At 43.4% G+C, this 14,565-nt stretch overlaps 2 protein-coding genes across 24 annotated transcripts in view; both read right to left on the reverse strand.

Moving 5' to 3' along the window:
- The window catches only part of SYNJ1 (synaptojanin 1), a 100,412-nt gene extending 99,316 nt beyond the window's left edge, over positions 1 to 1,096 (reverse strand). For 17 of the 23 annotated variants that reach the window (XM_021070927.1, XM_013982570.2, XM_013982572.2 and 14 more), the window contains exon 1: positions 955 to 1,095. In XM_021070927.1, the coding sequence (XP_020926586.1) occupies positions 955 to 1,049 (95 nt within the window). In that variant the 5' untranslated portion in view covers positions 1,050 to 1,095. Of the gene's footprint in view, positions 1 to 816 lie in introns of all 23 variants that reach the window. The other 6 variants (XM_013982569.2, XM_021070923.1, XM_021070922.1 and 3 more) reach the window with 6 other exon arrangements.
- PAXBP1 (PAX3 and PAX7 binding protein 1) overlaps positions 7,536 to 14,565 on the reverse strand; it is a 34,307-nt gene continuing 27,277 nt past the window's right edge. The window contains exons 16-18 of the mRNA XM_003132753.5: positions 13,065 to 13,211; positions 11,029 to 11,183; positions 7,536 to 8,743 (exon numbers count right to left, since the gene is read on the reverse strand). Coding sequence (XP_003132801.2) covers positions 8,626 to 8,743; positions 11,029 to 11,183; positions 13,065 to 13,211 — 420 coding nt within the window. The 3' untranslated portion in view covers positions 7,536 to 8,625. The remainder of the gene's footprint in view (positions 8,744 to 11,028; positions 11,184 to 13,064; positions 13,212 to 14,565) is intronic.

Below are 14,565 nucleotides of genomic sequence, written 5' to 3' on the forward strand. Positions count from 1 at the left end.
AGTCCCTCCCTGCCAGGTTTTGATGGGGGGTGGGGTGGAAAAAAAAGGGAGCTCGGGGAGAGAATGGTTTATTCCAAAAGATAAGTCGTCACTTAATTTTACAGAAAAGCAAGACGAAACGGCACCAATTCTCAGCGCAAGGCAAGTCGGGGTTTTATCACTCCAAGCCCATGAACGGCTTGGTTAAGAGGAGTTTCCCCTTTAGTTTATGTTTACCAAAAGGAAAAAAATTGAGCGTATTTCGCTCGGAATTGTTTATCAGCTTCCTGCTTCAGGATTTGTCACTACGTTAAAAGGGAAACGGTTCGGAAACTTCAGGCCGAAAGGGGGAAAACGAGACGTAGGTGGGAAGGTTACCAAGGCGGATTCAAAGCTCCTTAGGGGGCGAGAAATGGGAAAGGATTACCCGACTGAACAAGCTCTCCCGGGGGCGGCGGTGAAGGGCAAGGAAAGCGACACAGGTTACCGCCGCCTCCCGCCCAGCCCCAGGGCACCGCGGGCTGACCGGTCCGCAGGCGGCAGCCGGTAAATATGAATGGCCACCCGGGAAGAGTCACGACTCGGGACACGGACCCGACCGGGGCTCCTCGGGGGTCCCGGGCAATCGACCGTCAGGAAAGCGGCTCCTTCCCAGGGGGACGGAAACGACGAGCAGTCCGTTCCCTCCATTATACGCCAGAAAAGATGACCCGGCGCCCATACTAATCGGTGCCTTTCCTGCGGGCAGGCTGACAGCCGCTGTCACCTCAGCCCCCCGCCCGACGCGGCGCCCTCACAACCAGTGGGCTCCCAACCACCCTGCCAGCCCTCCCATACCCGGCAGCCGGCGGTCGCCTCTCACCGCTCCCGCCCAGGCTGCGGAGGCGGAGATTGCTCCAGGAAGCGCCGGCCCGCGAGCCCCGCAGCCGGTGGGTCCGGCCGCAGCCGCTCCCCGCCCTCCGCCAGCCGGCTCACCTCTTCCTCCGGCTCCTCCTCCTCCGTCTTCCGCAGCCGCAGCCACAGTCGCCGGAAGCGTCACTTCCGTTCCAGCAGGTCCATCTCTTCCGCATTGCGCCGGGGCCCGGGGCGGAAGGCCCGCCCCTCGCAGGAAAGGGGCGGGGGCGTCCGGGGGCCACGCCCACTCGGGGGCCGCCCGGCGGGCCAGGTAGTGGTGGGTGGCCACCGCCTCCAAGGGCACCAACCTTCGCCGCGGGCGGCGTGTACCCCAGGCTGCGGCTGCAGGTCCCACCGCTGGTGATGCGACGGGGAGAGGGAAGATGCGTCCTTCTTGACCCCCTTGCGTGGGCTTTTCAGAGCTTACCAGCCCTCCCTGTAGGCTCCAAGGAGGGACTCTGGGGAAAAGCTTTGGGAGCTGGATATTGATACGTGCCCAAGATGGGTGTCCCGACCACCCCCTGCGGCCCCCATCGGCGTAGACTCGGGGGAGGCCTCGGGACAGTCAGCGCAGCAGGCTAAGAGGGCAAAGCCTGAAGAGCTGTCCATGGTGTCTCCCTGCGAACAGCGCCGGGTTCTTATTCTGAGCGTCTCGGTAGGAAGCAGGAAGAAAAACTAATTCCGTTTTGGAACAACCTTGCTCGTTGCCTTTTCATTTGCTGTGTTCTGGAGCTCTCAAGAGTACTATAAAAAAGAGTCCTCAACTGTATGTACAGTGGAGAGAATAGGAAATCGCTAGCTAGGATCTCAATACTCAAACATGGCTGGCTGGACTGAGGCCAAGGCAGCTATGGTTGTCACTGAATAGCGAATATTTTGCTAACAGTGTAATTTCATAACTAAAGAATCTTCCCCTTTCCTCCTATCTTCATTTTTCAACAAATCATGCATCGTGGCTTATATCGTTTTTTTCTACGGACTTCTTATTCCGTTTCCACTTAATAAATCTAAAAATGATCAAAACCAACAGGGCAAAAAGGAATTGAAAAACCCGAAGAACTCAGCCCCCTGGGAAACTGTTTCCACTTGCCTTTGCTTTTTCTTTATGTCTTCCCCTTCTTGCTTTACCAACAGCAAAAGCAGAATTTAAATTTAGTATATTGCACAAGATCATTTCCCCCTCTGGGCCCTGTCACATGGCTTCACATTTCACTTTAGAGAAGCTAGAACCCACTCTGGTTTCGGGATACTAAAGTAGCTGTCATTCATTAAAAATGAAGCCACGACTTTTCTAGAAGGTGATGGCAGACACTTAGCTTTAGTTCTGAGAAGTGGAGAGGATTTCTCTTATTCAGTACTACTCCTTAGAAAAACTGTTTTGCTCAACTGGTGGTTACTGACAGCAGCCTCGGAATTAATGAAGTTACTCTACTGGTCTATGGTTACTTCTGCCCCTCACGTGCCCCCTTCAGAAGAATCCATTCCAATTGAAGATGACATTGGACAGAGAAAACAAAATGGGAGTGGGCGAGAATGGAATTTTTCTTATTGCCTTTTCAGGTATAATACTTCCACAAGGAATGCCAGACAGGTAAGCACCAAAACAACAACAACAACAACAAAAACATAGGGAAGGTTATAGCTTCAGGACATACGTTGGTGTTATCGAGTACATTGCCTGGAAGTTGCTTTTTATGACAACTGAGACCCAGAAAAGTTAACTTGTTAAAAATTATTCAGTTTCAAGTGGAGTTGGGACTGCAAACCCAACTTGCCCACACCGCATCTTCCAGTGCACCTGTGTCTGTGTGTGCGTACAGCAGGAACCCCTCCTTTCTCAAGGTGCAAAATAGTGTTGCTATGCCCTTTTAGAAGCAAATGTTCTGCCTATTCCTGGTGTCTTTTGATTTTAAACTAAGGAAATTTAGGTCAGCATTTCTTGGTTCTAGGTCTGAATTGCTGCTCCTTCCTTCCAGTTAAGCTGGAGAGTAAGTCAGACTCTTATTCCTAGAGCTGTCAATAGAAGGTCACGGATTTCCCAAGTCCTTTCAAAATGGATCATTTTAGTCATGAAATAAACACCTTCCCACGGTTTAAGGGCCATTTTATGAGTGACTTCTAAAAAATGTTATTTCTTCTTGTTCTTATTCCTCTTTCTTATTTACACTTTGTTCATTACAGCACTTGAAAAGAGCTGGACAAGTTTTCACCAAATTTAAAGAGTGTCTTTGGGGTGGGCTGACTTAAAATACGGTTCAGTGGCACACACAACTTCTTAGTTAGGTCCTAAGGGCTTAGAAAGATGGGCTGACATTATCTTGACTCTTGAAATTGAGCAATGAGGCCTATGGTAGGAAGAAAAATACCATCTCCAAAAGACATTCATCCACATCCTAATCCCTGGAATGTGTGAATATTAATTTATGGGGGAAACCAGTCTTTGTAGATGTGATGAAGGATTTAAATTATTCTGGATTATCTGGGTAGGCCCTAAATGTAATCACAAACGTCCTTATAAGGAGACAGCAGAGGGACATCACACACACACACACACAGTGTGAAGACAGAGGCAGAGACTGCAGCAATGTGACCACTAGCCAAGGGATGATGTCAGCAGCCACCAGAAGCTGGAAGAGGGCAGGAAGGATTCTTCCCTAGAGACTTTGAAGGGAGCATGTCTTTACCCGTAACTTTATCTCAAACCCCTGGACTCCAGAACTGTGAGGGAATGAGTTTCTGTTGTTTTAAATTACTCAACTTGCAGGAATTTGTTACAGCAGCCACAGACAACTAATGCAGGGCTTATGTAACTCTCCATCAGAAGAGAAAAAGAAACAGAGATCAGTCAAACAGCCCGATAGGTGCTTCAGTTATCCGCTCCAAAAGCTTTGAAGGATTGAAGGCAAACACGGTATTTTTTAAATGTTGGTTTTGACCAAATTATTTCTTTATAGATAATTCCGTTTCAGGCTGAAACATGTAATCACCATGTCAGAAATACTCTCATGGTGACTATATATATGGCCCCCTCTAATAGTATGAACGCAGTAAATGTAGAATTTATCAGTTTAGAAATGATTGGTTATCCCAATGATATAAAAAATTGTCATTAGGCTAGGAATTTTGACAGATTCACCATGGAATTAGTGTAGGGTCTACTTTTCCTGAAAGCCTGGGCTTCCTTATCAAAAATGCTAGAAAGCACTTAGCAAATTTGGGGAACGTTAACAGCCCGCTTCAGCTACCTTTAACAGCTCCTTTTTAGGTTACACAGACTGGAGAGAGCCAACTTTCCTGCCAGGAACTGCAGAGATCCATTATAGAAGAAGGGATGACTCCTTGTTAAAGAAACGGTGCTCTTGAGAGGCAATACAAAGGTTACAGGGAGCATTAGCTGTTTGCTTTGAATAAATTTAAATTGGAAAAATAACCCTATAAGCAGAAAATACAGTACACTTGAGAGCAGAGTCATTTGGAGACTAAAATCAAACAAAAACTTCAGACTGAAAAATCGCTCACACATACCAGAGTTAAGAAAATTCCAACTGGAGCAAACAGGGAACTTGTGTGTGACAAGAAGAGTTTTCATTTGAAACAAGAGACCAAGTCAAGAGAGCTCAAGTGAAGGGGCTTGTTTTAATGACACATCAGAGTGCTTGCAGAAATCAAAAGGACCAGAGCCCCAACAGGGCTTGGCCTTCCTGAGATCAGAGCTGAAGGATGTCCACCACTCCTCAACCTGGCTCTTGGTCCCTAAGCAGCAGGCATCTAAGGCATTTCAACATCGAAAGTTGTATGTAAAAGGTAAGCTTTCATGGTCAAAGTGCTTTTGTAAAATACCTTAACGTGGTTTCTACAGGATTTGTCAAACCTTATCATTTACCGTGTATTTGAATTATCAAGCAGCGTATAAGGTACATTTCCCTAAAGATATTTTAAAGAGCCCAAGAACGAATGGACCACAGTATACGTCCTGAGAAATGCTGTGTTAGGCATTCCCATTGTATGGGATGATTCTAACTTTTGAGCCTCTGCTAGAGGTAGGGCTGGCAGAGCTGGGGAGGAAAAGCCAGTACAAATGACTGGGGCCCAAGGTCCAGAAGCAGGCCAGGGGCCAGTCAACACTGCTTATCAATACTGATTCCCTATAACAATTTTTTTCCTGGGCCATCTGTGGTCACGCTCAGCAGCTCTGACCAAGATCCATGGCAGTTCTGGGGGGCAGCCTCTAACACATTTTGGACAACGACAGCCTTATCGAAGTATAAGGCCTCCCAAACATTCACATGTACTTCATTCTTCTTGCTACATGTAGGATTTCTAGTGTTTAACTGTTCTCATTTTCATTTACTTGAAACAACAAAGTGTTCTTTGTCATGACTAGGGAATGGCAACACTCCCTTTACTATATGGATAGTATGATGCTAGTGAGAAGAGTTATTGTGACCACAAGGAACCACTACAATGTAGCAATGTAGACATTTTCATATTGTATTTTGCAGCTCTATAACATTTGATCATTTTGAGGAGGATTGCATGATTTCAAGGGACATGAACATTTAAAACAAAATTAGGCCATCTGTCCAAACTCACAGAACTACACATGCATATAGGGGATCGACTTTATAAATCATACCTGGATAAACCTGTCTTTAGAAAAATCAGGGCACCCTATATGGGTATATTCTATGAGGAAGATACTTGCTTTAAGACTTGTGCAATTCAGAGTTCCCGTCGTGGCACAGTGGTTAACGAATCCGACTAGGAACCATGAGGTTGCGGGTTCGGTCCCTGTCCTTGCTCAGTGGGTTAACAATCTGGCGTTGCCGTGAGCTGTGGTATAGGTTGCAGATGCGGCTCGGATCCTGAGTTGCTGTGGTATAGTTTGCAGATGCGGCTCGGATCCTGAGTTGCTGTGGCCCTGGCGTAGGCTGGGGGCTACAGCTCCGACTGGACCCCTAGCCTGGGAACCTCCATATGCCCTGGGAGCAGCCCAAGAAATAGCAAAAAGACAAAAAAAAAAAAAAAAAAAAAAGACTTGTGCAATTCATGGCCAAGTCTGGGTGATAAGGTCATCACTACCAGCAGCTATGGTTTAAACTGGCACAAGCCCTCTGCGAGATGACATACCTGTGTTCCTGACGAGTTTAGGAAGCTGATGTAGTAGACGTGAAATGCGACAAGGAGAAATGGGGTGTACAGGCTGTGCTCCCAAGAACAGCTCTCCACCAGTTACTGAGCATGGTGGGGCATGAAGGCAGGCCAGCCCCTGGAGACGTGAAACTCCTCAGAACCGTGACACTGGATTGAGGACGCCATCTGCCTTGCTGGAACTTTCTCAGACCTGTGCTGACGTCTGACACCGTCCTTAACTCTCTCCCTCTCTCCTTCAGAGGTCGCATCTGCCTCAGGCTCTCTCAGATCTAAGGCTCTCCTGGCCTCCTCTTGCTCCCTGCTCTTTGGTCCCTTGTTATCGTTTCCCCCTCAAATCTCCTGGATATGTAATGCCATCTCAGTGGCTGCTCCCCAGAGGACCTGAATGCACACGCTGGGGGATTTTTCTTCCCGCTCCTTTCTTGGGCTGAGGGTTGTTCCCAGGAACATCAGGTGGTGGACTTGTAGCACAGGACAAGAGAAAGCTCCCAGGCAGAGCTGCCATGAGTCACCAACATCATCCGGTACAATCGTAGTTATCAGTCTTTATGACTGTGGTTTATACTGTATCATTCAAACAGTTTTCCTTTTCGAAAGCCTTCATTTGTGTTTGAAGTATTCCGGAAGACTGTTCCAAAAGAATAAACTGGAAAGACTCAGCTTTATTAAAATGTCACCCTCTGGATTTATATTTTGACAGTTTTCCTTCATAAGAAAGAATGTCCTTTAGCTATTTCAGGAATAAAAAAACCTCTGGTGGCAAGGAGTTTCCACTGTGGCACATTGGGTTAAAGACCTGGCATTGTCTCTGTGGTGGCATGGGTTCAATCCCCTGTCCGGCGCAAGAGACCAAGGATCCGGCATTGCGGCAGCTGTGGTGGTGCAGGTTGCAGCTGCAGCCTGGATTCAACCCCTGGCCCAGGAACTTCCACATGCTGAGGATGCAGTCAAAAAGAAAAGCAGAACAAAATACAAAAACACTGGTGGTGATAATGAGAACCACTTGCTCCCTGCACAGTTCTATGCTAAATGCACCTTACAGCAAGGTCCTGGTGTGGTGTTCAAACCCATCCCTGAAAGTTACACAGCCTGATGGATTTCACAGGATGAAAACATCTCAGATTACTTCAAGAGGCCTTAAAAGCAGACACAGAAAAAAGTCCATCAGTCCAGTGGGTTTGGAAACACAAATATAAGGCACAAGTGATGTGCATGTCATACATATGTACATGTTTATACGGTTTAGTCCACTGAAGTTGAGAGTAAGTGTTCTCATTTTAATTCTGGTCAGTAGCCACTTTAAAGTGTAACAAAAAATTCATCCAGGATGAATTTGTAGGGATATGCGATGTTCCTAAAATAAAGGTAAAATTCACAGAGCAGTTAGGGTGCATGACACCTTCTAAATATTATTTGACTTGACCAAGGGTACACATGCTAAGTCTCACTGTATTAGTCATCGGAAATGCTCTAAACTAAGTTAGCCGCCAGCAAAATACAACAAAGGATCTATTTAAAAATTAATTTAATGCTTGGCTAAAGCTTAATTACATATATAATTATCAAACAATAGTCCTTAATTTCCAAAAAGTTCCTCTTTTGAAAATCACAGAATCAGAAAGCATAAACTTTAGAACAAGTTCTCTGAATATTTACAACATGGTATAAACATTATAGAAGTCCATGGATATTAAACTGCCTGGTGTGGCTAATGAGCAAGGCGTGAACTTTATTGCATATATAACTCACATATGTGGGATGTTAAGACAGACTACTAAAATTCCAATGCATGTATTTTTTTTAAGCTGGTCAGGGAGCAAAACCATGAATGAGACAGGAGAGTCAGCCCCAAACCATGCAGTTAGGTTGTGGGTCTATTAATTCCCAAAATTAAACTTCTATGTTCTTTTCAAAAACCTATGTTGCATATATTACTTAGAGCTCACATTAAACCTACGTTTGACTGCAATGCTAATTAGAGGAAGAAAAGTCCACCATTTACCAACAGCAAAGTCCACACTCGACTCTCAGTTTTAAGGCAACACAGCTACAGTGACAGCAACTGCTAACCCAAGGTGATGACTACCTAGTCACTTGCCAGCCCTTTGTTGCGACATGTAGTAATTTCCCTAAAACAATTTGCTACTGAATAATGTTCTGCTATTAAAAGGCTTTACTCTGTAGAAAACCACCAAAAATTTCCAGTGTGAAAGTAACTCCATGGTGGTATAAATATATATATGTGTACATATATATATATATATATATATAGAGGCATAATTACACAATATACATCGCACACATTGTTTACAGAGGACAATTAACTGAGAGGGTTAATTTAGGTGACCATATAAAACACTTCTGTAAACAAAGTATGACGGGCAGTAAGGAAACCATTCATAAACTTCCTAGGGATAATCTGAACTCCTTTCATCCCGAAGAAATCGCATTTAAGGACACAGTATTGAATATTAATAAGGTTCTTTGTATTAAAACAAGAGTCAGTATTTTACAGTTTAAGAAACTTTACATATATACAAACTTTTTACATTGGGAATGGTATTAGAGCAAATAGGCTTTTTTTTGAGTCTCACAGATCTATTTTCCTTCGATCAAAGACTTAAATTCTTTCACATTGTGATCGCTTGCAACAGACAGAGCATGATCCAGAGCTCGAACACTTGCAAGGAGTTTTACTATCTGTTTTATGTTTTCCCTAAAAGAGAAAAAAGGAGGTGGAGATTAGCGAGGTACAGCATGTGAAAAAAGAATTATCCATATTTAAAAAAAAACTTGCCTATGTTTAAATGACTAGCCCACTTCCAAAATTGAAAACACACCCAAATCTCACTCAGATGGATGATTTTCATTAATATCTAGAATGGAAAGAAAGCCACCTATCACCTAACTACTTCAGAGCCCCGCCTCCATTCCTTCCCAAAGAGTCCCAGCTCTTCTGGAATATAACTGGAACGCAAATGATATTTGTGTGTCTTCATCACTAATCCATCAAGATCCAACATAACTGCCACTCCTCAAAAATTCACCACTAACATATAACATGGCTCCCTCTACCACCCCAGCTAGAAGACATTCTCGGCAATGCTCAAATTTTGACATGATCGCAATTATATAGAGGGAGCTGAAACACAGATCACCAGGTCCCACCCTCAGAATTCTGTTCTGCAGGTCTGGGGTGGAACCTGAGAATTTACAGTCCTAACAAAGCTCCCAGGTGATACTGATGCTCCACAAACTACTCTTAATATTTAGTTTGAACCACTTGTGACAAACACTATACAATGTGACATTATTAGTTGTCTCTTTCTTCCTTTTTTTTTTTTTTAATTTTAGGGCTGCACGATTGCATATGGAAGTTCCCAGGCTAAGCACCGAATGCGAGCTACAGCTGCCGGCCTACACCACGGCCACAGCAATAAGGGGTCCAAGCTGCATATGTGACCTGCACCACAGCTCATGGCAATGCCAGACTGTTAACCCACTGAGTGAGGCCAGGGGTCGAACCCACATCCTCAATGAAACTGGTTGGGCTCATTTCCACTGAGCCACAACAGGGATTCCTCTTTATCCATTATTATTTGTATTAAGCCCCTCTTTAGGAAGGAATATAATCTGTAAGACTTTGAGACCATGTGTACTTTATGTGCACTGCACAGTGGGTGCTTAAATAGCTGCTGAAATTCTTTTCTGTAGAAAAGTAAATACTATTTGTTGATATTTAACTCCCCAACAAAAACACTGTTAAATACATAGAAATCAACACTCAACACACTGAGAGAAATATTAGTGCCAATAAGTAACAACCAACACCAAGATGACAGGTTAAGGATGAAATAAAAATATAAACCAAAACCACCTGACAAAAGACTTTTACCACCGAATCTACTTTGCTTTTAATTTTATTGTAAAAGACAGCAAATTTTCTCTTAAGAAAATCGGGGTTTTTTTCATGGGAGAGGAACAAGGGAAAAGAAAGACTTTGCTACCGAAGTATGACCCATGGTGTGATTGAAATGAAAACGACATTCTGACATGAAGGAGAATATGAAATGAAATGTCCAAAAATAAAACTTTTCCAAATGCTCCTAGTTGTTATTATTACTACACTTTTTATACTAGAGATTTATCTCAAATTACATGAACATCCAAGACAATGTCCTGAAAAAGGGTAATGGTTTATTCCTTCAAACACTTGATAAAAAATATGCATAAGTGCTCCCCAAAAATCATGATGGTAACTTTTAGTCCTAGACATGGATCTAGAGAACCTCAACCTAGAGCACCAATGTCCCCAAACTGGGATACAACCTTCGATACACTTTGGGTTTCAGTAGCTATCTTTTCATTTACATCCGCATCATGAACCTCCAAAGACCAAGATCCATGATGTTCATTTTAAGAGCATGAGATCTCCCCAATTCCTCGAGGCAGGAGACAGAAGAAATGATTCATTCTTTCCCCTAATGGCTGGTGCTTATGAGAAGTTTTCCCTTAATACCATAAATAACATAATGAAAAAAGATTAATCAAAAGCTGCAAAAATGAAAAAAAAAATGTACTTCTTGTAGCTTTGTCAATACTAAGTCAATGTACAGTTTAAAGTAAAATAAAACCATGTCTTTACTAAAAATATATATATATATATATTTTTTTGTCTTTTTGCTATTTCTTGGGCCATTCCCTGGGCATATGGAGGTTCCCAGGCTAGGGGTCTAATGGGAGCTGTAGCCGCCAGCCTACACCAGAGCCACAGCAACTGGGGATCCAGCCACGTCTGCAACCCACACCACAGCTCATGGCAACACTGGATCCTTAACCCACTGAGCAAAGCCAGGGCCGGAACCCGCAACCTCATGGTTCCTAGTCGGATTCGTTAACCACTGCGCCACGGCGGGAACTCCTAAAAATATTTTAACAATACTAAATCTGCCAACTAAAAACTCTGCACTACCATAGCACTTAATAATTACAAGTATTTACCTTGCATTTCTTTTTTCCACATCAGAGCACCCAATACTGTTTCTGTAAATTGTATCTGCTAAGTGTACAAGGTACCGACAGAAGTTTTCTAACTGAGAAATAGTTCTTTCTCCTTTCAGATTCATGAACCACTGCTTGGGGAAACAATTGATTACCTATGAAGATAAAAGAGGTAAAATAGTTAAAACAAAAATAAATGAAAGCATCTGAGTCTAGATAACAGGATGATGTATTTAACTAGAAGACTTGTTATTGTGCTACATCTAACTAACTACATATAAGGAATATTCCTTTAAATCTGATTTTCTACATAAACTATACAAATATACCTGAATTTTAAACTTCAACAGATACTCAAAGCAAAAGATTAATAATTTCTCTAATACTTAAGCGAACTAGAAGCATAAAACTGATAACCATCTGCTTCATTTTCTAGTCTTTCCAGATGCCCTAAATGATGTTTTGATGTAAAAACATGTATAGTGTAAATACTAAATTGCAGCCACTCCCCATGCTGAACAGTTCAGTGAGTAGGCACCCATGCTGGCAGAGGGAGCCGTGGTGGCCCAGAAAGGGATGAAGAGAGCATCACACCAAAAGGGCAGCCTAGGGGAAGAGCCTAAGCAGGATGAGCAGGGAGCGTGGTGGCCGCCTGGCATGGGGTACCAAAACCCAAGCTAGGGAAGGCTGGTTCCCCATGGGAGAAAGGAGCCAGTGAATGAGAACTCAGGGATGCTTAGAGAAAAGAATGATTCCCGAGCTGGGCCAAGCAAATACAAGAATGAGCCTGGAACACCATACGTCAGAAAGCAAGCAAGTGCTCCTGCCAAATTAGAGGACCTGTGACAAGGTCACAGAAATCAACTTGAAGGGACTCTTACTAATAAAGTCTATGACAATTCCTGCCAAAGATACAAAATCTGAATCATGAGATTTTATCAGACAAATCAGGGACATTCTATAAGATAATTGGCCTGTCGTTTCCAAGAGTGTCAGGTTATGAAGGTCAAAGAATGAAGAACTCTTCCAGATTAGAGACTATAGAGACATGACAATTAAATGGAAGGGATGATCTGGGGATTTCTTTTGCCAATTTCTTTTGGATATTATCGAGACAGCAGATAAAAGTGGAAGAGGAGCCTAAGGACTAAGTGACAGTAATATATAAACGTTAATTTCCTGATGGTGATGGCTATACTGCAATCATGTACAAGAATATCCATGTTTATAAGAAACAGATACAAAAATATCTGGGGGGGAGGGAGAGTATGTCAGAGAATTACTCTCACATGGTTCAGGTCAAAAAACTACCGCTTTTTTCTTTAATCATATGACTGTATATAAATATTTTTTCAAAAGATCGAAACTGTGTAACTCATGTATATAAAGTAAAAAAAAAAAAATTTAACTAACTCTGGTATAATTAATTAAATGGGAAGAGACCACTGCTTTAACACTCAAAATAGCACTGATTCAACTATAAAAAAAAAAATCCTCAAATTAAAACTTGTATTAATACCTACAAAAATAAATACTGGTAGAGCTACATGGCTAGAAGGAGCAATAGACACATATATAACAGTACAGATGCTTCTGTAGAAAACACTAAGGAGGTTTAGAAGTACCTGGGAGGTGAGCTGACAGTCAATATTATACAAAGTTCAACATCAATGGGTTTCATAAACTTCTCAAATCTCTCCAAACAAAGAACACTTCTGTTTTGTTTTGTCTGTCTTTTCTAGGGCCGAACCCGCGGCATATGAGGGTCCCCAGGCTAGGGGTCTAATTGGAGCTGTAGCCGCTGGCCTTCGCCAGAGCCACAGCTATATGGGATCCAAGCCGTGTCTGTGACCTACACCACAGCTCGCCACAACTCGGGATCCTTAACCCACTGAGCAAGGCCAGGTATTGAACCTGCAACCTCATGGTTCTTGTCAGATTCGTTAACCACTGAGCCATGACTGGAACTCCCAAGAAAACTTAATTTACCTTAACTTAAACGCTTTAAAAACCACAGTATGGGTCATTTAACTCACGTTCTGGGCTTTTTTGATGCTGTCATCTCCATATTCTGAATTCTGAAAAGCCATGAGAATGTATCTATTTAATAGACCGTCTATTGATAATTCCTGAAGAGTTTTGTTTGAGAAAATGCCGTACCATTGAAGAAAATTCCCTAAGAGCTAGAAAGAAGAAAAAGAATTAGGTTTCCCAGTTTTACTGAGATACAATTGACATTGAACATTGCATAAGTTTACGGTAGGACTTCCCTTGTGGCTCAAAGTCTAAGTCTCAGGTGTACAACACAATGATTTAAGTAACATTGTGAGATATCCCCATAAGATGAGTTCACATCCCTCGCCTCACAGTTACAGCTCTTCATTTCCTTAGCAATTTTCAAACAGACAAGACACTACAGTTAATTATACTCACCATGTTGGGCATTACATTCCCCAGAACTCATTTTATAACTGGAAACTGGTGCCTTTCGCTCCCCTTGACCCAATCCCCCCACCTGACCCCCTCCCCAAACTCCCATCTGTGGCAACCGCATATCTGACCTTTGTTACTAAAGGTGTTTTTTGAAAAGAAAAAAAATTGAGACATAATGTTAAGCAATTAAATTATGTCTAAAGTAAATTAGTAACACAATAATGAAATCCAGTGGACCAGGTCTTGCCTAAGCAGTAATAAGCAGCTGTAAAGGGTCTGAATATTTCCCAGAATGACTGAGATGAAGGGAAATGTAAAAGGGAGATGGAGCCAGTGGTCACTGTAGTGGACAATACTGATAACAAAACATTTTCCATTAGTGGGCAAGTGCTGCTGCTTAGGCACAAGTCCTCCTTGAAAATCATGCCTCGACCAGTCCCTATGGCTCCCACAGAAGATGGAGATCTCTTTTCTTTTCTTTTTCTTTTCTTTTTGCCATTTCTTGGGCCACTCCCGAGGCATATGGAGCTTCCCAGGCTAGGGGTCGAATGGAGCTGCAGCCGCTGGCCTACGCCAGAGCCACAGCAACTCGGGATCCAAGCCTCGTCTGCGACCCACACCACAGCTCACGGCAACGCCAGGTCCTTAACCCACTGAGCAAGGCAGGGATTGAACCTGCAACCTCATGGTTTTTAGTCGGATTCATTAACAACTGAGCCAGGATGGGAACTCCTGGAGATTTCTTTTCGAACCACATCGCACCTTTACCAGACCTCATCAACCAGACATCAGAAGCTACTTAACCTCAATACACATAAAGTGGAAACCCCAGCCCACTCCACCATAAACATGCCTAAGTTCCCAGTATTTCTCATCTCAAGGAAATGGCAACACTATCTATCCAATCAGGCCAGAGCCTGCTTGCCATTCCTGACCCCTCCCCCATACATCTCTGGACTCCCACCGTCACCCCCCATCTCAGCTGCCACCGTCTCCTCCAGACCCTGCAGTTACTCCAGTGGCGGTGAGCAGGAGCTCTGGTAGAGTTTTTCTCACGCACAGTTCTTTGAGAGAACTGAAGCCTACAGAAAATGAGCTGAGTCC

This window comes from Sus scrofa, chromosome 13 (assembly GCF_000003025.6).
Source record: "Sus scrofa isolate TJ Tabasco breed Duroc chromosome 13, Sscrofa11.1, whole genome shotgun sequence".
Taxonomy (NCBI): domain Eukaryota; kingdom Metazoa; phylum Chordata; class Mammalia; order Artiodactyla; family Suidae; genus Sus; species Sus scrofa.